At 48.4% G+C, this 27,485-nt stretch overlaps 1 protein-coding gene across 1 annotated transcript; it reads left to right on the top strand.

Annotated features, from left to right (window-relative positions):
• Positions 1 to 1,632: 1,632 nt before the first annotated feature.
• Positions 1,633 to 27,259, top strand: ppil2 (peptidylprolyl isomerase (cyclophilin)-like 2). The gene is made up of 20 exons (XM_031829545.1): positions 1,633 to 1,778; positions 4,404 to 4,453; positions 4,601 to 4,646; positions 4,796 to 4,858; positions 5,188 to 5,239; positions 7,048 to 7,099; positions 8,216 to 8,307; positions 9,838 to 9,927; positions 10,073 to 10,148; positions 10,413 to 10,573; positions 11,252 to 11,327; positions 13,473 to 13,579; positions 15,122 to 15,211; positions 15,455 to 15,488; positions 19,273 to 19,390; positions 20,141 to 20,197; positions 23,727 to 23,799; positions 24,828 to 24,890; positions 25,312 to 25,463; positions 25,666 to 27,259. The coding sequence occupies exons 1-20, from the start codon at positions 1,747 to 1,749 to the stop codon at positions 25,757 to 25,759; spliced, it is 1,578 nt and encodes a 525-aa protein (XP_031685405.1). The 5' UTR covers positions 1,633 to 1,746; the 3' UTR covers positions 25,760 to 27,259.
• Positions 27,260 to 27,485: the final 226 nt, after the last annotated feature.

The following is a 27,485-nucleotide window of genomic DNA, read 5'->3' as shown; positions in this document are numbered from 1 at the left end:
AACACAACATGGTAGCAACACAGCATGGTAGAAACACAACATGGTAGAAACACAGCATGGTAGAAACACAACATGACAACATGGTAAAAACACAACATGGTAGAAACACAACATGGTAGCAACACAACATGACACCATGGTAGAAACACAACATGGTAGCAACACAGCATGGTAGCAACACAACATGGTAGAAACACAACATGGTAGAAACACAACATGGTAGCAACACAACATGACAACATGGTAGAAACACAACATGGTAGAAACACAACATGGTAGCAACACAACATGACAACATGGTAGAAACACAACATGGTAGAAACACAACATGGTAGCAACACAACATGACAACATGGTAGAAACACAACATGGTAGAAACACAGCATAGTAGCAACACAACATGGTACAAACATTATTGGACACAGACAACAGCACAAAGGGCAAGAAGGTAGAGACAACAATACATCATGCAAATCAGCCACAACTGTCAGTAAGAGTGTCCATGATTGAGTCTTTGAATTAAGAGATCAAACTGTCCAGTTTGAGTGTTTGTTGCAGCTCGTTCCAGTCGCTAGCTGCAGCTCACTGAAAATACGAGCAACCCAGGGATGTGTTTGCTTTGGGGACCTTCAACAGAATGTGACTGGCAGGACAGGTGTTGGATGAGGGATGCAGTAGATATCTCAGATAGGGGGGAGTGAGGCCTAAGAGAGTTTTATAAATAAGTATCAGTGGGTCTTGCGACAGGTATTCAGAGATGATCAGTTTACAGAGGAGTATAGAGTGCAGCGATGTGTCTTATAAGGAGCATTGGTTATCAAAATGTCACGCCAGGGTATGTACACATGTAACACAGACCTTATTTTAAGTGTTTTTAAAATCCTCTATGGGAAAAACGATTGGAACCGTTTTCCTGTTTGACTGCTAGGTTTTATGGATATTATGACACCTCCACTGTGGGGCTCTATACCAGTGCATTCTTATCAACCTAGCCATTACGAAAATGATATTCTATCAAATAAACCTAATGTAGCTAATTAGCAACTCACTCTCTCATTGACCTCCATACAAAATTATTGGAAAGATTTTGGGCTGTGTAAAATCTCTTGCTTCGCCTTTTCCTTTCTGCAATTGGGCAATATTGTTCGACATCTCTTTCCCTTTGCTTTTGGGCACTAGAGTCAAAGATTTTCATAACTAAACCAGGATAGACCACAGCCTGTCATTTCCAATGGGAATAAATGAGTAATAGTGGACAGAAAAAGCAAAGAGGTGGGTCGATCCAAGCACGAGCTTGCGAGATCCTATTGGCGCGTTCTAGCAAGCATCTGCATATTATTCCCTTTAGGGAACACCTATATTCGATTTTGCACTCCAAAACAAAGCAATTAAAAAAGGTCTAACGCTTCATCGAATAATTTATTCCAAAAGCCAGTTTGTAACAAAAAATAAACAAAATAATCCTCTCAAACTGCCGGGTATTGGGCTTCCTCTCACTACCATATTTGGTAGTGAGTGGAAACGCCAAGTGGATGCTTCATATTTATACATCCGGTAAAATATCTGTCTCATTGTTCTATCTGTGCTAGATTCTCCCTCTCTATATCTATGGTACTTCCGCAAACTCGAATACAATTCAAAACTTCCGGTTTAGTCAAACGACGAAGTCTATTTTGATATTTTGTCTAGCTAGCGACATAGTTTATGAAATAAGTTTAATAGTAATTTATTAACACCTCAATCAAAATGGGGAAGCGTCAACATCAGAAGGATAAAATGTAAGTTTTCAAGTATGTAACGTCAAAAAGCTTGATAAAGTAGCCAGCCAAATAACGTTACTACACTAAAGAGAGCAAAGAAACAGATTAGCCGCTAGCTATCTTTCTGCTCTAGCAGAGAGGAAGATACGAAGCGAGACGTGTCCTTTTTGTATGGACGTCTATGCCAGTGTTGAATTACGTGAGGGTTATTTGATCGGTGATACGTTTCGTAGTTAATGTTTAGGCTGTTATAAATGTACAGATGTAGGTGGACGCACGTGGTATTCCGGCAACTGAGAAAAAACCCGACTTATTTGTGCCTGTTGATCACAAACGCACGTCTCCCCTCTCAAGCACAGTTTCCATTGACACTTTGAAGTCAACCCGGTTTGGGTGGGCTGGGGGCCCTTGGTGGGCTGCCTCTAAAATCATGTCATGTTGCTAGGTAGCCAATATGTGACTACAGCTGGCTTCGCTAACTAACTTGGTAAGATGTTGAAGAATTATGTTCACCCTCTCGCCGTGTTGTATCCAACGTTTTCCCTATAGTCGTGCCAGACAGACTCAGACCCTTGTATTTAGCTTGCTAAACGGTTATCATCGTCGCTAGCGTAATTCCTACCATGCCAATGTATTGGCTGTTAATATATACGGTTTGATATGACGTAGCTTTCAATACGACCTGGCCAGCTAAAATTCCAGTTGGCTTGTTTAAACTCTGATTTGCTATCTAACGTTAGGTCTCTAACATTCGAGGGCAACCTGCTCTCATAAAAGTTTAATGTAGTTTCTGGTGGTAATTCGTGTTATGTCTTACTACTGTAGCACTGTTTGTCCATATGCTAGCTAACAGCAACCAGTCCAGACGAGCTAGCTAGCTAAACACCGTGCCGTCAGCTAGCTGGTGGTTGCATAGTAACGGCGTCACCAGACCGATTTGTTATTTTTTATAATAACAAATCAATACATAAAGCACATGAGGGAACACAAGCATACATAGATTACAAACAATATACAATCGAGCTAGGGGCGGGGCTGGGGGCGGGGCTAAGGGGTACAATATCACATTACAAATACACAAGGACCTTAAGGGACATGCATATACTTACAGTTCTAACAGCTTTTTTGTTAGTAGAGCATTTAACAGTCTTAAAATACAGTTCAATTTCTTTTTGTAGGGTACGAAAATGTGGTTTTCTGTTTGTAAATGTACATTTGTATATATGAAATTTGGCCAAAAGAATAATTACATTAATTACATAAAAATGATTCTGCTTATTTCTATTGTATGTAAAGAATCCAAACAGTACATCTCTCCACAATAGTGTAAAATCTTCATAAATGTGTTCAATTATAAACCTACTGATGTCTTGCCACAGTTTTCTTACATGCATACAATGCCAAAAAAGATGCAACACTGTTTCTGGGTGGTCATTACAAAAGGAGCAATTTGAGTTGATGTTTTCCTTAAACATCTTCATATAGTGGTTGGCAGGATAATATTTATGAATAATTTTAAAGGAAACTTCATTAATTTTGTAAACAAGTAGGTATGTGTGTGGCAACATCCAAACTTTTTTCCAACAGATATTATCAATAAATCCATTCCAATAAGGCATGACATAAGGTATAGATACAACATCCTGCTGAAACAAGGATCGTATCGCTCTGTTGTTGAATGGACCAAAAGAGAAACAAATCTTTCCTACTGATGAGTCCACAGGGTCAATAGAAGGTAGGCTCTGAGGGTCTTGACATGTTCCTGAATGATAAAGCAACACCTGAGGGAATGGCATCTAAAACAATGGCAACATCTTTAGGTGTTACAGGGACCTTGTAAAGTGATAGGAATTCTTTATAACTGAGTAAAAGACCAATAGGATATTATTTCAGAACCAATATTCTAAAAGCAGAAGTATTTTTATACAGTATATCCCGATTATTCCATATATAATATCTGTGTGGAGAAAAATTGTTTATAAATTAAGGACCATGACAAGAAAACCTTCCAGTTTCACTGGAACTTTGTCAATATTATAATTGCAAGACCCACTTCTATCTGGAATGTTATTCCTCATCATGTCTTCTCTACTTTTGGTGGCCTTAACTTCATGTTGTCACCAGACCGAATTCTGGTCGAGCTGGCACCAGTTGTGACATGGGCCCCGGATTTCCGGGTTTCCGCTCCATTCGAACCCTAATTCGAATTTGGCCCTAATTTTAAGTGCTAATTAAAATAAGGATTAATTGGCTAGAATGGTTGCCACCCGATGTCGCCTGCCTTCAATCGTTGAGGACATGTCAATATATTAATTGGTGCTAGCTAGTAACTACCTAGCTTTTGCTAAACTTAACTTTAGCTAACTATTTATTATTTGCCTGAATTTTATTCAATTTAAATCCGGTTGACAGACCGTCATCAAAACTTTTAGGTTTAATTTGTGATAGGGAGAACTTCGTCAGCGTTTTGTAACTTTAGCCTGTGTGTATGCTAGCCATGCTGGATCATTGACTTCATGTTGTTTTCTGGACATGTTGCCATCTAACCAAGTTTTCCAATTGAGTTTGATAGTAACATCTTTTTTATCCTGCTTCTTAAGTTCATTGACTGTGTCAGTTTGTTTCTTTTCGTTTTGTCTCCAGGTACATCACATGTGCTGAGTACACCCATTTCTATGGAGGGAAAAGATCAGGTAGGATTCTTTGCTATTGTCCCTTAAGAGGCGGAGTAGAACCCAGTTGTTCACTACTCAACATACTGAATCATGTTGATGATTAGGAACAGTTCTTCACTAACAATGTTGATGCATTCTGTCTTTAAAAAAATATATATCTTTAAGAAATTCCGAAGTCAAATTTTCGACGTCTTCCATTTGACCATTGCAGGTAAGACATAATTTCACCAGTCCTGAGCTAAAGTACAGTTTGTAAGAGGCAAAAAGACCTTAGTGACCTTAGTGTTGAATGTAGGTCTTTGCAGTGACGCTACATTTTAATTGTGTGTACTCAATAATCTTACCCCTGTCCCATTTCAGCTTGTCTCTGCAGCCGTTTGAATATCCCATGTGCACTCCCGAGGGAATCGTCTTTGACCTGCTGTGAGTAGAGATCTATATGTAGTTCTATGATATACCCTGGCTGGTTTAGTCTGGAAGGTTGTTTACTGATGGAAAAGGGAAGCTGAAATCTGTAATAGTACTGTCATTTTGAAGCCTGGTCTATAACCAACGTATGTACGTATGACAGAACTACAAGTAGCTACGCATAAATGGCGTTGCGTAGCAAAACCCACGCAGGCGTGAACAGCCCCTCGATTTATCTCGACGCAGGATCACCATTTTGCTAAGAATTCTTGCTTTGTATAGGTAGAGTAAGTATAAACCAGCCTGTAGTGTTGACCAACCCCCTCTGTGTCCTGTGCTTTTAGGAGCATTGTTCCTTGGATAAAGAAGTTTGGCACCAATCCCATCTCCGGAGAGGCAAGTAGTCAACCAACCACAACAGGATTGTTCCTGGCAGGTCTAAGAAATAGATTATTTTAAGCATGACAGTACCTCTCCCAGCCACTGGAGGGAGTCAACCTCCACAGCATGTTGAGACGGTCGTCTGAGTCAGAGATCTGTATATAATGACAAGATGCTCATGACTCCGTCCCAACGATCGGAGTCGTTATCCCAAAGGTGGGAAGGCGACAAGCTTCGGTCCATAATAAGCCCATAGTAACGCATTGGACTTATTTCGGACAGATTTAGGTTATAGAGTGAAACCTCTGGCTTGGCCTCTTCCTCTCTGGCTGAGTGCATGTCTTCCCATGTGGACTTTACAGGGAATCCCCCCTAGCACACCAGCTACCATTCTTTCCTCAAAGTAACTGAGTTTCAACTTGGTGGATAAAACGCATGTCCAGGTCAGGCCATGACAGGTTTATAATAATAATAATAATAATAATTATAATTATATGTGCACCAACTGATAGATGAGACGTGCGCGTATCAATCATCGTGCACATGTGTCAGTGTGTGGGTGAGAGAGCGACACTTAATGTGTGTCCGTCCAGCTGGATCCTGCTGTCAGGGTTGATTAGTCTGGCTGCAGAGAGATGTTTCTAGACCAGGGGGGGTAAATAACCCTGTCAGGGTTGATTAGTCTGGCTGCAGAGAGATGTTTCTAGACCAGGGGGTAAATAACCCTGTCAGGGTTGATTAGTCTGGCTGCAGAGAGATGTTTCTAGACCAGGGGGGGTAAATAACCCTGTCAGGGTTGATTAGTCTGGCTGCAGAGAGATGTTTCTAGACCAGGGGGGGTAAATAACCCTGTCAGGGTTGATTAGTCTGGCTGCAGAGAGATGTTTCTAGACCAGGGGGGGTAAATAACCCTGTTAGGGTTGATTTAGTCTGGCTGCAGAGAGATGTTTCTAGACCAGGGGGGGTAAATAACCCTGGTCCCGGAGTGCTGAAGGTACAAAACATGTTTGGTTGAAACCCGACCTGGAAAACCAGGCGTATTGAATTAAGACCATCATTGAACTGATCAATTAGCTCAGTTGGTCAGGTGTGGTGCCAAGTTGGAACCAAATCCTAGTGTACCTGTGGTTGTCTATCCCTGTTCTAGATACGTCTGGACTAGTCCTGCTGTGGTTGTCTATCCCTGTTCTAGATATGTCTGGACTAGTCCTGCTGTGGTTGTTTATCCCTGTTCTAGATACATCTGGACTAGTCCTGCTGTGGTTGTCTATCCCTGTTCTAGATACGTCTGGACTAGTCCTGCTGAGGCTGTGGTTGTCTATCCCTGTTCTAGATACGTATGGACTAGTCCTGCTGAGGACATCAGATTTGCCACCAATAGCTTACAATTGGCTCATTCATCCCCCTCTCCCCTGTAACTATTCCCCAGGTCGTTGCTGCAAATGAGAACGTGTTCTCAGTCAACTTACCTGGTAAAATAACGGATAAATAAAATAGGACACATCACTGCTCTCTATACTCCTCTGTAAACTGGTCATCTCTTTATACCCGTCACAAGACCCACTGGTTGATGCTTATTTATAAAACCCTCTTAGGCCTCACTCCCCCCTGAGATACCTACTGCAGCCCTCATCCTCCAAATACAACACCCATTCTGCCAGTCATATTCTGTTAAAGGTCCCCAAAGCACACACATCCCTTGGTCGCTCCACTTTTCAGTTCGCTGCAGCTAGCGACTGGAACGAGCTGCAACAAATACTCAAACTGGACAGTTTTATCTCTTCATTCAAAGGCACATTCTCATTCCTTCTCTTCTCCCTCAGAAACTGGAAGCGAAGTCCCTCATCAAGCTAAACTTCGCCAAGAACAACGATGGTAGGTTTTTCAGTGATATTCAAAGCGTTCCGAATGACCTTCATTTCCAACTTTAGTCTCAAGTCTAACTGACCGCAGGACCGTCATCGTAGGACAGACTGCTAACTGACCACAGGAGTGTCATCGTAGGACAGACTGCTAACTGACCACCTGAGCGTCATCGTAGGACAGACTGCGAACTGACCACGGGACCGTCATCGTAGGACAGACTGCGAACTGACCACGGGAGCGTCATCGTAGGACAGACTGCTAACTGACCGCGGGAGCGTCATCGTAGGACAGACTGCTAACTGACCGCGGGAGCGTCATCGTAGGACAGACTGCTAACTGACCGCGGGGCCGTCATCGTAGGACAGACTGCTAACTGACCACGGGGCCGTCATCATAGGACAGACTGCTAACTGACCGCGGGGCCGTCATCGTAGGACAGACTGCTAACTGACCGCGGGGCCGTCATCGTAGGACAGACTGCTAACTGACCGCGGGGCCGTCATCGTAGGACAGACTGCTAACTGACCGCGGGGCCGTCATCGTAGGACAGACTGCTAACTGACCACAGGGCCGTCATCGTAGGACAGACTGCTAACTGACCGCGGGGCCGTCATCGTAGGACAGACTGCTAACTGACCGCGGGGCCGTCATCGTAGGACAGACTGCTAACTGACCGCGGGGCCGTCATCGTAGGACAGACTGCTAACTGACCGCGGGGCCGTCATCGTAGGACAGACTGCTAACTGACCGCGGGGCCGTCATCGTAGGACAGACTGCTAACTGACCGCGGGGCCGTCATGGTAGGACAGACTGCTAACTGACCACAGGGCCGTCATGGTAGGACAGACTGCTAACTGACCGCGGGAGCGTCATCGTAGGACAGACTGCTAACTGACCGCGGGAGCGTCATCGTAGGACAGACTGCTAACTGACCACAGGGCCATCATCGTAGGACAGACTGCTAACTGACCACAGGGCCGTCATCGTAGGACAGACTGCTAACTGACCGCGGGGCCGTCATCGTAGGACAGACTGCTAACTGACCACGGGGCCGTCATCGTAGGACAGACTGCTAACTGACCGCAGGGGCGTCATGGTAACTACCCTGCTTTTTCATTTGGCCAGGTAAATACCACTGTCCCGTCCTGTACACAGTCTTCACAAACAACTCCCATATCGTCACCAACAAGCTCACTGGCAATGTGTTCTCTCACGAGGTAAGATATTCTGGGGGGTTTTAACACACACACACACACACACGAGGGCGGCAGGTAGCCCAGTGGTTAGCGCGATGGGCCAGTAAGCGAAAGGTCACTGGTTCGAACCAGGAAGATGCCGACGTGCATTAGAGCATGACTCTCAACCCTGACTGCCCCAGGGTCGCCGTAGGGGATGACTGACCCTGGCCGTGACCCCACTCTCTGAGGGTGTCTCAAGGGGGAGTTGGGATATGCAACAAAAACACATTTCCAATTCACATGTATATTAATACACACTGGTGTGAAATAGGACAAATCTAGGGAAAGGGGCGTACCTAGTCAGTTATAATGGTTTTACCACAGCTACAACACTGTTAAAAGGGAAAGGGAGGTACCTAGTCAGTTATAATGGTTTTACCACAGCTACAACACTATTAAAAGGGGGGTACCTAGTCAGTTATAATGGTTTTACCACAGCTACAACACTATTAAAAGGGAAAGGGGGGTACCTAGTCAGTTATAATGGTTTTACCACAGCTACAACACTATTAAAAGGGAAAGGGGGGTACCTAGTCAGTTATAATGGTTTTACCACAGCTACAACACTATTAAAAGGGGGTACCTAGTCAGTTATAATGGTTTTACCACAGCTACAACACTATTATACAACTGAATGAATTCAACTGAAATGTGTCTTCTACATTTAACCCAACTCCTCTGGAATATAAGGGGCAGCAGGTAGCCTAGTGGTTAGTGTTGGACTAGTAACCAGCAGGTAACCTAGTGGTTAGAGTGTTGGACTAGTAACCAGCAGGTAGCCTAGTGGTTAGAGTGTTGGACTAGTAACCAGCAGGTAGCCTAGTGGTTAGAGGGTTGGACTAGTAACCAGCAGGTAACCTAGTGGTTAGAGCGTTGGGCCAGTAACCAGCAGGTAGCCTAGTGGTTAGAGGGTTGGGCTAGTAACCAGCAGGTAGTTTAGTGGTTAGAGCGTTGGGCCAGTGACCAGCAGGTAGCCTAGTGGTTAGTGTTGGACTAGTAACCAGCAGGTAGTCTAGTGGTTAGAGGGTTGGACTAGTAACCAGCAGGTAGCCTAGTGGCTAGAGTGTTGGACTAGTAACCAGCAGGTAGCCTAGTGGTTAGAGCGTTGGGCCAGTAACCAGCAGGTAGCCTAGTGGTTAGAGCGTTGGGCCAGTAACCAGCAGGTAGCCTAGTGGTTAGAGCGTTGGGCCAGTAACCAGCAGGTAGCCTAGTGGTTAGAGCGTTGGACTAGTAACCAGCAGGTAGCCTAGTGGTTAGAGCGTTGGACTAGTAACCAGCAGGTAGCCTAGTGGTTAGAGCGTTGGACTAGTAACCAGCAGGTAGCCTAGTGGTTAGAATCTGTCATTCTGTCCCTGAACAAGGCAGTTAACTCACTGTTCCTAGGCCGTCATTGAAAATAAGAATTTGTTCTTCACTGACTTGCCTAGTTAAAGGTTAAATTAGCACCCACCTGATGATGATGATGATGATGATTCCACACGTTGTTTCTAAGAAGTGTGTTTACCTCAGGCTGTGGAACAGCTCAACGTCAAGACGAAGAGTTACAGAGACCTGCTCTCTGATGAACCTTTCACCAGACAGGACATCATCACCCTGCAGGTATTCAATATGGATGTTTACTGATCTACATCGTGTCTGTTCTGAGCCTGAAGCCTGCTATAAGTATCATGGGAAATGTAGGATTCAGGTTGTAAATGTAGTCCTGAGTCCTTAACTTTTTCTGGTGTTTGTTTCTACACGACAGGATCCAACCAACCTGGATAAGTTCAATGTCTCGGACTTCTTCCACGTCAAGAACAACCTCAAAGTACTGGACCCTGGTGGGTAAATGTTGGGTCTGAGTCCCAGATGGTCAACTATTCCCTAGCTATTGCACCATACGGTTCTGGTCTAAAGTAGGGGGCCATAGGGCTCTGATCTAAAGTAGTGCACTATGTAGGGGGCCATAGGGCTCTGGTCTACAGTAGTGCACTATATAGGGGGTAGGGGATGTTTGAAGGAAGGACCTCTCTGGATGTTCCTGTTTGAGATGGCGTTGAGGAGGAAGTTGTTTTTCTAAACTCCAATGTTTTTGCTGTGTGTAGATGAGGAGAAGGCTAAGCTGGACCCTGGTTACCACCTGAACAGTACGAACATGGAGACCAGAGAGACCCTGGCTGAGCTCTATAAGGATTATAAAGGAGACGCTCTACTGGCCTCCACCATGAAGGAACCACAGGCCAAGAAGACTGACAAACTTAACGCGGTGATGACACTGACCCCTGTCTGTCTGTGTCTGTGTGTTTGTCTGTCTGTGTGTCTTTCTTTCTCAATGATAGTAGTAGTGGAAACAGACTCTCCTCTCTGGGCAGCCAGGTTTGTCTGTGACGACCGGTCTCTATAGCCAGACTCTCCTCTCTGGGCAGCCAGGTTTGTCTGACGACCGGTCTCTATTGCCAGACTGTCCTCTCCGAGTCTGTACCTAGTCAGTGTTTTCCTCATTGGTGGCTGGGCTGAAAGATGTTGGTGTGAGGGGAGTCACCATGGTAACGTCAGTCTGTCTGGGTGTTAACTTTCCAAGAGGTCACTGCTCAGCCCAGGCGATGTTCCCACTGTTCTGCCGTGTCCTACTTCTGGGAAACAGGAATGTTGGGTAGTGGGAGCAGTGCACTACTGTTGGCCATAAGCTGTAGAGCTGTAGGGGCGTAGAGCTGTAGGGGCGTAGAGCTGTAGGGGCGTAGAGCTGTAGGGGCGTAGAGCTGTAGGGGCGTAGAGCTGTAGGGGCGTAGAGCTGTAGGGGCGTAGAGCTGTAGGGGCGTAGAGCTGTAGGGACGTAGAGCTGTAGGGACGTAGAGCTGTAGGGGCGTAGAGCTGTAGGGGCGTAGAGCCTAGCTGTTAGGGGTTTAGTGTGTAGGGTACTAACTGTTTTCTCTCCTTCCCCTAGGCTCATTACTCTACTGGCAGAGTGTCTGCTTCCTTCACCTCCACAGCCATGACCCCTGCTACCGAACACACTGCGGGTTAGTAGTCTGGTAACACACTGCGGGTTAGTAGTCTGGTAACACACTGCGGGTTAGTAGTCTGGTAACACACTGCGGGTTAGTAGTCTGGTAACACACTGCGGGTTAGTAGTCTGGTAACACACTGCGGGTTAGTAGTCTGGTAACACACTGCGGGTTAGTAGTCTGGTAACACACTGCGGGTTAGTAGTCTGGTAACACACTGCGGGTTAGTAGTCTGGTAACACACTGCGGGTTAGTAGTCTGGTAACACACTGCGGGTTAGTAGTCTGGTAACACACTGCGGGTTAGTAGTCTGGTAACACACTGCGGGTTAGTAGTCTGGTAACACACTGCGGGTTAGTAGTCTGGTAACACACTGCGGGTTAGTAGTCTGGTAACACACTGCGGGTTAGTAGTCTGGTAACACACTGCGGGTTAGTAGTCTGGTAACACACTGCGGGTTAGTAGTCTGGTAACACACTGCGGGTTAGTAGTCTGGTAACACACTGCGGGTTAGTAGTCTGGTAACACACTGCGGGTTAGTAGTCTGGTAACACACTGCGGGTTAGTAGTCTCTGGTAACACACTGCGGGTTAGTAGTCTCTGGTAACACACTGCGGGTTAGTAGTCTCTGGTAACACACTGCGGGTTAGTAGTCTCTGGTAACACACTGCGGGTTAGTAGTCTCTGGTAACACACTGCGGGTTAGTAGTCTCTGGTAACACACTGCGGGTTAGTAGTCTCTGGTAACACACTGCGGGTTAGTAGTCTCTGGTAACACACTGCGGGTTAGTAGTCTCTGGTAACACACTGCGGGTTAGTAGTCTCTGGTAACACACTGCGGGTTAGTAGTCTCTGGTAACACACTGCGGGTTAGTAGTCTCTGGTAACACACTGCGGGTTAGTAGTCTCTGGTAACACACTGCGGGTTAGTAGTCTCTGGTAACACACTGCGGGTTAGTAGTCTCTGGTAACACACTGCGGGTTAGTAGTCTCTGGTAACACACTGCGGGTTAGTAGTCTCTGGTAACACACTGCGGGTTAGTAGTCTCTGGTAACACACTGCGGGTTAGTAGTCTCTGGTAACACACTGCGGGTTAGTAGTCTCTGGTAACACACTGCGGGTTAGTAGTCTCTGGTAACACACTGCGGGTTAGTAGTCTCTGGTAACACACTGCGGGTTAGTAGTCTCTGGTAACACACTGCGGGTTAGTAGTCTCTGGTAACACACTGCGGGTTAGTAGTCTCTGGTAACACACTGCGGGTTAGTAGTCTCTGGTAACACACTGCGGGTTAGTAGTCTCTGGTAACACACTGCGGGTTAGTAGTCTCTGGTAACACACTGCGGGTTAGTAGTCTCTGGTAGCACACTGCGGGTTAGTAGTCTCTGGTAACACACTGGGGGTTAGTAGTCTCTGGTAACACACTGGGGGTTAGTAGTCTCTGGTAACACACTGGGGGTTAGTAGTCTCTGGTAACAACACACTGGGGGTTAGTAGTCTCTGGTAACAACACACTGGGGGTTAGTAGTCTCTGGTAACAACACACTGGGGGTTAGTAGTCTCTGGTAACAACACACTGGGGGTTAGTAGTCTCTGGTAACAACACACTGGGGGTTAGTAGTCTCTGGTAACAACACACTGGGGGTTAGTAGTCTCTGGTAACAACACACTGGGGGTTAGTAGTCTCTGGTAACAACACACTGGGGGTTAGTAGTCTCTGGTAACAACACACTGGGGGTTAGTAGTCTCTGGTAACAACACACTGGGGGTTAGTAGTCTCTGGTAACAACACACTGGGGGTTAGTAGTCTCTGGTAACAACACACTGGGGGTTAGTAGTCTCTGGTAACAACACACTGGGGGTTAGTAGTCTCTGGTAACAACACACGGGGGGTTAGTAGTCTCTGGTAACAACACACGGGGGGTTAGTAGTCTCTGGTAACAACACACTGGGGGTTAGTAGTCTCTGGTAACAACACACTGGGGGTTAGTAGTCTCTGGTAACAACACACTGGGGGTTAGTAGTCTCTGGTAACAACACACTGCGGGTTAGTAGTCTCTGGTAACAACACACTGGGGGTTAGTAGTCTCTCCACACAGAGAACAGCTCAGCAACATGTCTGTGTTTGAGGAACACATGATGTTTTCTCTGGTTGTTGTAGATGCCATCTCAGATGACACGGTGCGTTATTCCTATGTGAAGAAGAAAGGCTATGTTCGCCTCCACACCAACAAGGGAGACATCAACCTGGAGCTGTACTGTGACAAGGTGTGTGGTCCTTCGAAGTTCACGTTGGTCCAACATGGCTTTTGCCATGGTGGGATAGTGTGTTCCATTTCCCTCTTCCCTTCCTCCAACCCTCTCTCCTCCAACCCTCTCTCCTCCAACCCTCTCTCCTCCCTCCCTCTCTCCTCCCTCTCTCTCTGTCCTCATCCCTCCATCCACCTCGCTCTCCTCCTCCCTCTCTCGCTCTCCTCCTCCCTCCATCCCTCTCGCTCTCTCTCTCCTCCTCCCTCCATGCATGGTTTTCCCTCATAATCAATTAACTTCCAAAATAACATGGTTGCTGTTGTAGAACGTTCATTATAATTGGTGATTTTGTGAATGTATGAAAACCCCATCAGGTAGCCTGATTTTCAGATGTCACGAAAACAAGATTATCAGGGAAATCCTTCTTCCGACACAGCATGTTAGCATTTTTAAATCCAACTATTATATAAATCGTTCTATTCAGAATAATCGTATTATTGTGTGCCAGCCGCGTTCCTATTGGTCAGTCACCGGGCTCGTAACACCAGCCACACTACACGATGAAGGCACTGCCAGAACTTTGTGGGCGCCTACGACCTCACTGAACCAGGAGCCAAGACATAGTGGTACTGAACCAGCCAAGACGTAGTGGTACTGAACCAACAGACCTAGACCCTGTCTCACTGAACGAGGAGCCAAGACGTAGTGGTACTGAACCAACAGACCTAGACCCTGTCTCACTGAACGAGGAGCCAAGACGTAGTGGTACTGAACCAACAGACCTAGACCCTGTCTCACTGAACGAGGAGCCAAGACGTAGTGGTACTGAACCAACAGACCTAGACCCTGTCTCACTGAACGAGGAGCCAAGACGTAGTGGTACTGAACCAACAGACCTAGACCCTGTCTCACTGAACGAGGAGCCAAGACGTAGTGGTACTGAACCAGCCAAGACGTAGTGGTACTGAACCAGCCAAGACGTAGTGGTACTGAACCAGCCAAGACGTAGTGGTACTGAACCAGCCAAGACGTAGTGGTACTGAACCAGCCAAGACGTAGTGGTACTGAACCAGCAGACCTAGACCCTGTCTCACTGAACCAGCCAAGACGTAGTGGTACTGAACCAGCAGACCTAGACTCTGTCACACTGAACCAGTCAAGATGTAGTGGTACTGAACCAGCCAAGATGTAGTGGTACTGAACTAGCAGAACTAGACCCTGTCTCACTGAACGAGGAGCCAAGATGTAGTGGTACTGAACCAGCCAAGATGTAGTGGTACTGAACCAACAGACCTAGACCCTGTCTCACTGAACCAGCCAAGATGTAGTGGTACTGAACCGGCAGACCTAGACCCTGTCTCACTGAACCAGCCAAGATGTAGTGGTACTGAACCAGCAGGCCTAGACCCTGTCTCACTGAACCAGCCAAGACGTAGTGGTACTGAACCAGCAGATTAGCAAGCCTTCTGGAAATATGATGTGGAGTGACACAGGACAGGTCTTTAACTTTGTCTCGTACAGGACTGTGGTTTTAAAAACTCCTCCTGCTCTCTCGCCCAGGTTCCTAAAGCAGGAGAGAACTTCACCAAGCTGTGTAAGAAGGGTTACTACGACGGAACTGTTTTCCACAGATCTATCAGGAACTTCATGGTGAGACTAAACACACTACTGATTCATTATGACTCGCCTGTCTCAACACTACTGATTCATTATGACTCGCCTGTCTCAACACTACTGATTCATTATGACTCGCCCGTCTCAACACTACTGATTCATTATGACTCGCCCGTCTCAACACTACTGATTCATTATGACTCACCACCTGTTACCACAACAAACACATTGTTAATTCATCAATGTTTGTAAATAGATATATTTCCCAATGTGTTTCAGATCCAAGGAGGAGACCCAACTGGGACTGGTTTAGGTAAGTTTAGACCCTACAACATGACTAGTGGAGAGTAAAACCCCTTGACTACTGAGGGATGGGGGGCCGTACTGTGGGGAGGGGGGGGGGGGGGGGCGTACTGTGGGGAGGGGGGGGCTTACTGGGAGGGGGCCGTACTGTGGGGAGGGGGGGGCTTACTGGGAGGGGGCCATACTGTGGGCAAGGGGGAGGGGGCCGTACTGTGGGGAGGGGGGGGGGGCCTTACTGGGAGGGGGCCGTACTGTGGGCAAGGGGGAGGGGGCCATAAAGTGGGGAGGGGGAGAGCTGCTCTAGCAGGCGGAGGAGGGGCCTTTATTGCGACCCCCCCCCCCCCCCCCCTCCAGTACTACCTATTAGACTAGTGTGTGTGTGCCAGCCAAAATATGTCTGCGACACTAAAATTACACCAAGAAAAAAGAATGAGCTTTGTGATGTCTCTGAAACAAAATATCTATTACTCGTAAGAGGTAACTGTGGTAAATGTAATAATTAAACATTTCGTGTCCCGAGTCTTTTAACAAAATATCATAGAGACCACGTCAAAAATGTTCACCTGCCCCTTTAAGGGCGGGAGGTTACCGTGGTTATGTCACTGGAGTCATGTTAGTGCCTGTGAGATTGAGTCTGACTAGTAGAAGCCTTGTCTTTTCTTCCCTAGCTGATCAAAGTCAAATGTTAGGAGAAAAACAACCTAGTTTGTGAACAAAACAATGTAAATATTCAAGAAACACAACGACAAAGCAAAGTCTCACTGACCACCTGCCAACTAGGCTGGTGAAGTGGACATCTGACCACCTGCCAACTAGGCTGGTGAAGTGGACATCTGACCACCTGCCAACTAGGCTGGTGAAGTGGACATCTGACCACCTGCCAACTAGGCTGGTGAAGTGGACATCTGACCACCTGCCAACTAGGCTGGTGAAGTGGACATCTGACCACCTGCCAACTAGGCTGGTGAAGTGGACATCTGACCACCTGCCAACTAGGCTGGTGAAGTGGACATCTGACCACCTGCCAACTAGGCTGGTGAAGTGGACATCTGACCACCTGCCAACTAGGCTGGTGAAGTGGACATCTGACCACCTGCCAACTAGGCTGGTAAAGTGGACATCTGACCACCTGCCAACTAGGCTGGTAAAGTGGACATCTGACCACCTGCCAACTAGGCTGGTAAAGTGGACATCTGACCACCTGCCAACTAGGCTGGTAAAGTGGACATCTGACCACCTGCCAACTAGGCTGGTAAAGTGGACATCTGACCACCTGCCAACTAGGCTGGTAAAGTGGACATCTGACCACCTGCCAACTAGGCTGGTAAAGTGGACATCTGACCACCTGCCAACTAGGCTGGTAAAGTGGACATCTGACCACCTGCCAACTAGGCTGGTAAAGTGGACATCTGACCACCTGCCAACTAGGCTGGTAAAGTGGACATCTGACCACCTGCCAACTAGGCTGGTAAAGTGGACATCTGACCACCTGCCAACTAGGCTGGTAAAGTGGACATCTGACCACCTGCCAACTAGGCTGGTAAAGTGGACATCTGACCACCTGCCAACTAGGCTGGTAAAGTGGACATCTGACCACCTGCCAACTAGGCTGGTAAAGTGGACATCTGACCACCTGCCAACTAGGCTGGTAAAGTGGACATCTGACCACCTGCCAACTAGGCTGGTAAAGTGGACATCTGACCACCTGCCAACTAGGCTGGTAAAGTGGACATCTGACCACCTGCCAACTAGGCTGGTAAAGTGGACATCTGACCCACCAACTAGGCTGGTGAAGTGGACATCTGACCCACCAACTAGGCTGGTGAAGTGGACATCTGACCCACCAAAATCGACCGCCATTTGTCAGGTTGCGGATGTTAATTTGTAGCCCTGGGTGGATGTGATAATGTCTGTATGTTTGGCAGAGAGCCAGCTGTGTGGAGGGAAATGTCAGCCAGGTGATAAATTATGCACTAATGTCACCAGGTGTGTTTATGGATGAGAGGAGACAATCAGGAGATGATTGGCCAGCTAGCTGTAAAATGATCCCAGCATGGCGCACACACAGGACAGTAGAACATGCCTCCGTTCAATAGATTCTCTGTGGTCGTTGTGAAAAGACGAGATCCTAGCCAGCTTGTTTTGAAATGAACACCGGTCCTGTTGGGCTGGGCAATATGGCCAAAATATAATTTCAAGGTATACATTATTTTATGTTTTTAAATGGATGTTATTTGGTGGCGACGCAGGGGGGCGGCGACGACAACGCAGGGGGGCGGCGACGACAACGCAGGGGGGCGGCGACGACAACGCAGGGGGGCGGCGACGACAACGCAGGGGGGCGGCGACGACAACGCAGGGTTTTGATTTGATTTCCTTGTGTTTGATTAACGGTGTTGTTTAGTGGTTTTAACAGGAGACTCTCAGGGTTCATCTCTTGTTTAGTTCATCTGTTGTTTAGTGGTTTTAACAGGAGACTCTCAGGGTTCATCTCTTGGGTTTTCAGTGCATTGAATTATTAGGAGGTTTTGTGGCTTCATTTCCAATGGTGCCACCATTTCCCTGCCCTGTCATTTAGATTTCCAGTCAAAGGGACTCGTCTGAGTTGCTGCTCCTTTATGTAGGATCATTCTGGCTCTAGATGTTCTATTGGATTTTTCTCCCAATACTTAGAATCCTAATTACAAGTTGGTATATCTCTCTCTGTCTGCCCCCCCCCGCTCGCTCGCTCTCTCTGTCTGCCCCCCCCCTCGCTCGCTCTCTCTCTGTCTGCCCCCCCCTCGCTCGCTCTCTCTCTGTCTGCCCCCCCCTCGCTCGCTCTCTCTCTGTCTGCCCCCCCCTCGCTCGCTCTCTCTCTGTCTGCCCCCCCCTCGCTCGCACTCTCTCTGTCTGCCCCCCCCTCGCTCGCACTCTCTGTCTGCCCCCCCCTCGCTCGCACTCTCTGTCTGCCCCCCCCTCGCACGCTCTCTCTCTCTGTCTGCCCCCCCCCCCTCGCACGCTCTCTCTCTCTGTCTGCCCCCCCCCCCTCGCACGCTCTCTCTCTCTGTCTGCCCCCCCCCCCTCGCACGCACGCTCTCTCTCTCTGTCTGCCCCCCCCCCCCTCGCACGCTCTCTCTCTCTGTCTGCCCCCCCCCGCTCGCTCGCTCTGTCTGCCCCCCCCTCGCTCTCTCTGTGTCTGCCCCCCCCCCTCGCTCGCTCTCTCTCTGTCTGCCCCCCCCTCGCTCGCTCTCTCTCTGTCTGCCCCCCCCTCGCTCGCACTCTCTGTCTGCCCCCCCTCGCTCTCTCTCTCTCTCTCTGTCTGCCCCCCCCCTCGCTCTCTCTCTCTCTCTCTGTCTGCCCCCCCCTCGCACGCTCTCTCTCTCTCTGTCTGCCCCCCCCCCTCGCACGCTCTCTCTCTCTCTGTCTGCCCCCCCCCCCTCGCACGCTCTCTCTCTCTGTCTGCCCCCCTCGCTCGCTCTCTCTCTGTCTGCCCCCCCCTCGCTCGCTCTCTCTCTGTCTGCCCCCCCCTCGCTCGCACTCTCTGTCTGCCCCCCCTCGCTCTCTCTCTCTCTCTCTGTCTGCCCCCCCCTCGCTCTCTCTCTCTCTCTCTGTCTGCCCCCCCCTCGCACGCTCTCTCTCTCTCTGTCTGCCCCCCCCCCTCGCACGCTCTCTCTCTCTCTGTCTGCCCCCCCCCCTCGCACGCTCTCTCTCTCTGTCTGCCCCCCTCGCTCGCTCTCTCTGTCTGACCCCCCGCTCGCTCTCTCTCTATCTGTCTGACCCCCCCCCCCCCCCCCTCGCTCTCTGCCCCTCTTCAGGAGGAGAGTCATTCTGGGGTAAGCCCTTCAAAGATGAGTTTCGTCCCAACCTGTCCCACACCGGACGAGGGGTTCTCAGCATGGCCAACTCAGGACCCAACACCAACAAGTCCCAGTTGTGAGTTGTCATTGTCTTATGTCCCAGTTATCCCTCTTTCCTCCTAAAGTGTGCACTTGTTCACTTCCCTTAACTGATTTGAAAGGATATGGCTGGTATCAGAAATGTGGTGGAAACCTCCACTAGCCCAAGCCGCCTCCAATGCTTTTAAATTTGTGGGAAGTAGTGAACGAGTGTACACTTCAGCATGAAGTGATACTGTCTTTTGCTCCCTCCTTTTGCTCCCGTTACTCTCTCCCCCCATTTCCTCCCGTTAGTCCCCCCCCCCCCCATTTCCTCAGTGGAGCCGAGGAGACATTGACCTGATGACATTAGAGTGGCCATGCTGCTGAGATGTCACGACAGAGACATTGACCTGATGACATTAGAGAGTCCATGCTGCTGAGATGTCACGACAGAGACATTGACCTGATGACATTAGAGAGGCCATGCTGCTGAGATGTCACGACAGAGACATTGACCTGATGACATTAGAGAGGCCATGCTGCTGAGATGTCATGACAGAGACATTGACCTGATGACATTAGAGAGGCCATGCTGCTGAGATGTCACGACAGAGACATTGACCTGATGTCACGACAGAGACATTGACCTGATGTCACGACAGAGACATTGACCTGATGTCACGACAGAGACATTGACCTGATGTCACGACAGAGACATTGACCTGATGTCACGACAGAGACATTGACCTGATGTCACGACAGAGACATTGACCATACTTGAATGTGTTGTTGTTTCCTTTCCCAGCTTCATCACCTTCCGGTCATGTCCCTACCTGGACAGGAAACATACCGTGTTTGGAAGGTAAGATACATACAGACGTTTCATTTAAAATATCTCTGTTGTATTGGTTGAATAGGTGATGGAGATGGCATGTCTGTGCTCTGGGTACCAGACTGGCTAGAGCCCGGTTCTAACCCCGGACCAGAGAGCCCGGTTCTAACCCCGGACCAGAGAGCCCGGTTCTAACCCCGGACCAGAGAGCCCGGTTCTAACCCCGGACCAGAGAGCCCGGTTCTAACCCCGGACCAGAGAGCCCGGTTCTAACCCCGGACCAGAGAGCCCGGTTCTAACCCCGGACCAGAGAGCCCGGTTCTAACCCCGGACCAGAGAGCCCGGTTCTAACCCCGGACCAGAGAGCCCGGTTCTAACCCCGGACCAGAGAGCCCGCTTCTAACCCCGGACCAGAGAGCCCGCTTCTAACCCCGGACCAGAGAGCCCGCTTCTAACCCCGGACCAGAGAGCCCGCTTCTAACCCCGGACCAGAGAGCCCGCTTCTAACCCCGGACCAGAGAGCCCGCTTCTAACCCCGGACCAGAGAGCCCGCTTCTAACCCCGGACCAGAGAGCCCGCTTCTAACCCCGGACCAGAGAGCCCGCTTCTAACCCCGGACCAGAGAGCCCGCTTCTAACCCCGGACCAGAGAGCCCGCTTCTAACCCCGGTCCAGAGAGCCCGCTTCTAACCCCGGACCAGAGAGCCCGCTTCTAACCCCGGACCAGAGAGCCCTGTTTGGTTGTAATGGGCATTAATATGGAGTTGGTCCCTCCTTTGCTGCTACAACAGCCTCCACTCTGCTGGGAAGGCTTTCCACTAGATGTAGGAACAAGAGCGGAGTGAGGTTGGGCACTGCTGTTATGCAATTAGGCCTGGCTCGCAGTCAGTGTTAAAATTCATCCCAAAGGTGTTTGATGGGGTTGAGGTCAGGGTTCCGTGCAGGCCAGTCAAGTTCTTCCACACGGATCTCGACAAACCATTTCTGTATGGACCTCACTTTGTGCACAGGGGCATTGTCATGCTGAAACAGGAAAGGGCCTTCCCCAAACTGCTGCCACAAAATTGGAAGCACAGAATCATCTAGAATGTCATTGTATGCTGTAGTGTTAAAATTTCCCTTCACTGGAACTAAGGGGCCCGATCCATGGAAACAGTTGCCATACCAGGCGGTGATGCAGCCAGCCAAGATGCTCTCAATTGTGCAGCTGTTTAACTTGTTGAGGATATCTGAGGACCCATGTCAAATATACGGGGGAAGAGGCATTGCTGTGCCCTCTTCGTGTGTTTGGATCATGATAGAGCCTTTTGTATTTATTAAAGATGCCTGAAGGCTGCAACAACTCTTCCTGGCGTCCAGCAACATTAAGACCGTTTATATATAGTTCAAGTATTCAAGTATTACACTGAACAAATATATATATACAATTTGTTTTACATCCCTGTTAGTGAGTGTTTCTCCTTCGCCAAGATAATCCATCCACCTAACCGGTGTGGCATATCAAGAAGCTGCTTAAACAGCATGATCATTACACAGGTGCACCTTGTGCTGGGGACAATAAAAGGCCACTCTCTAAAATGTGCATTTTTTGTCACACAACACGGATGTCTCAAGTTTTTAGGCAGCGTGCAATTGGCATGCTGACTGCAGGAATGTCCACTAGAGCTGTTGCTACGGAATTTAATGTTAATTTCACAAGCCGGAAAAGAGAATTTTGCAGTATGTCCAACCGGCCTCACAACCGCAGACCACGTGTATGGCGTTATGTGAGTGAGCGGTTTGCTGATGTTAATGTTGTGAACAGAACCCCACCACCATGGGGCACTATGTTATGGGCAGTCATAAGCTCCAGGACAACGAACACACATGCTTTTTATCGATGGCAATTTGAATGAACAGAGATGCCGTGACGAGATCCTGAGGCCCGTTGTCCTGCCATCATCACCTCATGTTTCAGCATGATAAAGCACAGCCCGTGTCACAAGGATCTGTACACAATCACTGGAAGCTGAAAATGTCCCAGTTCTTCCATGGCCTGCGTACTCACCAGACATGTCACCCATTGAGCATGTTTGGGATGCACTGGATTGTCGCCAATGAAGAGGAGTGGGACAACATTCCACAGGCCACAATCAACAGCCTGATCAACTCTATGTGAAGGAGATGTGTCGCGCTGCATGAGGCAAATGGTCATCACAGCAGATACTGACTGGTTTTCTGATCCACGCCCCTACTTTTATTTAAGGTGTCTGTGACCAACAGAGTCATATCTGTATTCCCAGTCATGTCACATCCATATGAATTTGAATTTAAGTGATTTCCTTATGAACTGTAACTCAGTAAACTGTTTGAAATGGTTGCTTTTATATTTTAGTTCAGTATACCTGACATTTCAAAACGCTTTTGGCAACACAGTGTTCCCCCTCAGACCACTACTCTACTACCACGTACAGGGTATTCAGAAAGTATTCAGACCCCTTGACTTTTTCCACATTTTGTTACGTTTACAGCCTTATTCTAAAATGGATTCAATATTTTTTTTACTCATCAATCGACACACAATACCCCATAATGACAAAGTGAAAACAGGTTGGGAGAACCTTCCAGAAGGTTCGTGGGAGAACCTTCTAGAAGGACAACCATCTCTGCAGCACTCCACTAATCAGGCCTTTATGGTAGAGTGGCCAGACGGAAGCCACTCCTCAGTAAAATGCACAAGGGCCCGCATGGAATTAGCCAAAATACACCCGAAGGACTCAGACCATGAGAAACGAGATTCTCTGGTCCGATGAAACCAAGATTGAAAACTCTTTGGCCTACATGCCAAGTGTCACGTCTGGAGGAATCCTGACACCATCCCTACGGTGAAGCATGGTGGTGGCAGCATCATGTCTGGAGGAAATCTGGCACCATCCCTACGGTGAAGCATGGTGGTGGCAGCATCATGCTGTGGGGATGTTTATCAGCGGCAGGGACTGGGGAGACTAGTCAGGATTGAGGGAAATATGAATGGATCAAAGTACAGAGATCCTTGATGATAACCTGCTTCAGAGTGCTCAGGACCTCAGACTGGGGTGAAGGTTCACCTTCCATCATGACAAATAAATAACAATTTATGTGTCACTGTGTGTAGAGTGAAGGTAATCTAGAGTTTGTCCCCTTCTGGTTGCACACGTGACCATATTGGTAGAAATTAGGTGAAACTGATTTAAGTTTCCCTGCATTAAAGTCCCCGGCCACTAGGAGCGCCAACTCTGAATGAGCGTTTTCTTGTTTGCTTATGGCCTTTTATACAGCTCAGATGGTATATAGACGGCTACGAAAAATATAGATGAACTCTCTTGGTAAATAGTATGGTCTACAGCTGATCATGAGGTATTCTAACGGAGGAGAGAAGAACCTCGAGACTTCCTTAATATTAGAGATCACACACCAGCTGCTGCTAACAGAGACACACCCCTCCCCCCTTAAGCTCCTCCGACGTTGTGGTTCTGTCCGGCCGACACGTAGAAAGGAAGCTTTGTGTAGTTTTGAAGATATGTTGTCTTGTTTCTTCCCAGGGTGGTGGGAGGCTTCGAGGCTCTGACAGCCATGGAGAACATAGAGGCTGATCCTAAAACCGATAAACCCAAGGTACACCACACAGACACCAGGGTTTCCGTCAGGAAAAATGTGGCGTGGTATATTTAACCAGCAGCGTTTTAAATTGACTGGACATTTTGAGAAATGTACAGGACCCATATGCATTGGGTGGATATGAAATAACATGAGAATACAGTAATTCATGCAGTCTTAACAGTCGAGGAAACAGTGATATGGGGGGCCCTTCTTACCCACTTTGAGGATGTTAAGTTCACTTTTCATCAGCCGATGAGACGAGTAACGAACAGCAAAAATCACTAGCCAATGTCAATCTACTATCTGCCAGAGTAGAAAAGTTAACCTATTCTATTGGTCAGCTTGTTGAGAAAGAAATGGCCTATTCCAAAACAGACTATGGGACAGTTGTGAGATGATAGATTCCTAATTCATACAACCAGCAGGCCTTAGGCTAATTTAAAAAAAATTAAAAAAAAAAAGTTAAGTGTCTAATGAAACAGATCAGAACGTTTAGCTTAAAATGTTACTCAACAATGTATTCACGTAAGCGCAGCAATGCGCGGTAGGCGATGCGTAAATGTGAGATCCATAGTGTAATTAACGGGAGAACACTGTCAACAGCATGTACACTGTACACCTGCAAGTTTAAGGCATTCCACTAAATTATGCAAATTCACCGACTGATAAGCATGATTAGTCAAATGTATTTCCATCAATGGATATGCTAAAAAGCATTATTTTTCTTCTTCTCTCGGACAGTGGGCCAGCGGCAATCTTATTTATCGTCTTTGGCTAAAAGCCCGCTATTACCGGCTAACGGAAACTGACACACACACACACACAAACTGTATGGAGCAGAGAAGTACAATAAATGTCCCTCGTTTTATCTCCTTCCTCCTGTCTGCTGTTGTGATCCCCTGTTCACACCTGTTACCTGTGACTCACTTAAGTAGAAACAGACTCCCAGAATTCAGTTGTAACTTATCTAGAACTGACTGAAGACACCAGCGACCACTAACGCAGTGAGGGCTTAAACTATACTCTCTCTTCTCTATCTCCAGTCTGAGATCAAGCTGCTGAGTGCCACTGTGTTCGTGGACCCGTATGAAGAGGCAGATGCCCAGGTTGGTTTGTGTGTTTGGTCTATGATCCAGTAAGATGTTGTCAGTTAGCTGCCGACGCGTTTCAACTGTTGTCGGTTAGCTGCCTGACGCCCCTGACGCCTTTCAACTGTTGTCGGTTAGCTGCCTGACGCCCCTGACGCCTTTCAACTGGCGTCGGTTAGCTGCTCGACGCCTTTCAACTGGCGTCGGTTAGCTGCTCGACGCCTTTCAACTGCCGTCGGTTAGCCGCCCGACGTCTTTCAACTGGCGTCGGTTAGCCGCCCGACGTCTTTCAACTGGCGTCGGTTAGCCGCCCGACGTCTTTCAACTGGCGTCGGTTAGCCGCCCGACGCCTTTCAACAAAACATACAATCAGGAGACCCTGAGTTTCTGATGAGCACTGAGATTGGAAAATACACTACCGTCTTGTGTTTGTGTGTAGATTGCAGCGGAGCGTCAGAAGGAGTTTGAGAAGCAGGAGGAGGATCGAGCTCAGACCAGTTTGTCTCAGAGGAAGACTAAAGCAGATCAGGCTCCCAAGACCTTCAAGGCTGGCATAGGGAAATATATCAACCCTGTGACCGCTACCACCACGTGAGGCTACACGCACACCGCACACCACACACGCACACCGTACACACACACCACACGCACACCACACACCCGCACACCACACACCCACATGCACACACCACACACGCGCACACACACGCACACCGTACACACACACCGCACGCACGCGCACACACCAAACACCACATACACACACACCATTAACCCCATCCTGTGTGTGTAGGAAACGTCCAGCAGTAGAGGACAGCGGACCGTCCACCAGCGGAGCCAAGAAGGCCAAAGGAAAGACTGGCTTTGGAGACTTCAGCTCCTGGTAACTCCATGGACACACAGCCCCGTGGACACACAGCCCCGTGGACACACAGCCCCGTGGACACACAGCCCCTTGGACAGACAGCCCCTTGGACAGACAGCCCCTTGGACAGACAGCCCCTTGGACAGACAGCCCCGTGGAGACACAGCCCCGTGGAGACACAGCCCCGTGGAGACACAGCCCCGTGGAGACACAGCCCCGTGGAGACACAGCCCCGTGGAGACACAGCCCCGTGGACACCTTCTGTGTCCCACCACTACTTTAGACCAGAGCCCTATTCCCTATATAGTGCACTACTTTAGACCAGAGCCTATGGCACCCTGTTCCCTATATAGTGCACTACTTTAGACCAGAGCCTATGGCACCCTGTTCCCGAAATAGTGCACTACTTTTGACTAGGGTCCATAGGACACTATGTAGTTATGGTCAAATATATAGGAAATGAAGTAACCAGGCTTTGGTCAAAAGTAGTGGTCTATGTAGGGAATAGGCTTCCATTCTGGATGTACCCCCTGATACCCTGTTACCCCCCCCTGCTACTACCAGTCATCCCCTGATACCCTGTTACCCCCTGCTACTACCAGTCACCCCCTGATACCCTATTACCCCCTGCTACTACCAGTTACCCCCTGCTACTACCAGTCACCCCCTGATACCCTATTACCCCCTGATACCCTATTACCCCCTGATACCCTATTACCCCTGATACCCTATTACCCCCCTGCTACTACCACTCACTCCATGATACCCTATTACCCCCCTGCTACTACCAGTTACCCCCTATTACCCCCCCTGCTACTACCAGTTACCCCCTATTACCCCCCTGCTACTACCAGTTACCCCCTATTACCCCCCTGCTACTACCAGTTACCCCCTATTACCCCCCTGCTACTACCAGTTACCCCTTATTACCCCCCTGCTACTACCAGTTACCCCCTATTACCCCCCTGCTACTACCAGTTACCCCCTATTACCCCCCTGCTACTACCAGTTACCCCCTATTACCCCCCTGCTACTACCAGTTACCCCCTATTACCCCCCTGCTACTACCACTCACCCCCTATTACCCCCCTGCTACTACCACTCACCCCCTATTACCCCCCTGCTACTACCACTCACCCCCTATTACCCCCCTGCTACTACCACTCACCCCCTATTACCCCCCTGCTACTACCACTCACCCCCTATTACCCCCCTGCTACTACCACTCACCCCCTATTACCCCCCTGCTACTACCACTCACCCCCTGATACCCTATTACCCCCTGCTACTACCAGTCACCCTGATACCCTATTACCCCTGATACCCTATTACCCCCCTGCTACTACCAGTCACCCCCTGCCATTCGCATCTCATGGACATTTTGTTTTTATTTTCTGAGTCATGTGAATTATATAGAATGTTGTCTTTCACTTAGTATGACATCATCAAATAATGTTGGCTTTCTAATGATGCATTTTTTTATTTTTTATTTGTGTTTTAATAAATTCAAGTTTTTCCAGTATTTTTATTAATGCTTCACAATTTGCACAAATTCATCGGTTTCTTGTGAGGCCGAGTCCTGCTGTTTTTCCAATTGCACCCTATCCCCTATATAGTGCACTACTACCCTATGGGCCCTGGGCAAAAGATCAATGTGGAGGTTATATACAGGGGGTACCGGTACAGAGTCAATGTGGAGGCTATATACAGGGGTACCGGTACAGAGTCAATGTGGAGGATATATACAG

The sequence above is a fragment of the Oncorhynchus kisutch genome, linkage group LG8 (assembly GCF_002021735.2).
Source record: "Oncorhynchus kisutch isolate 150728-3 linkage group LG8, Okis_V2, whole genome shotgun sequence".
Classification (NCBI taxonomy): domain Eukaryota; kingdom Metazoa; phylum Chordata; class Actinopteri; order Salmoniformes; family Salmonidae; genus Oncorhynchus; species Oncorhynchus kisutch.
The sequence above is the reverse complement of the archived record's forward strand: the minus strand, read 5'-3'. Positions and strand labels throughout refer to the sequence as shown.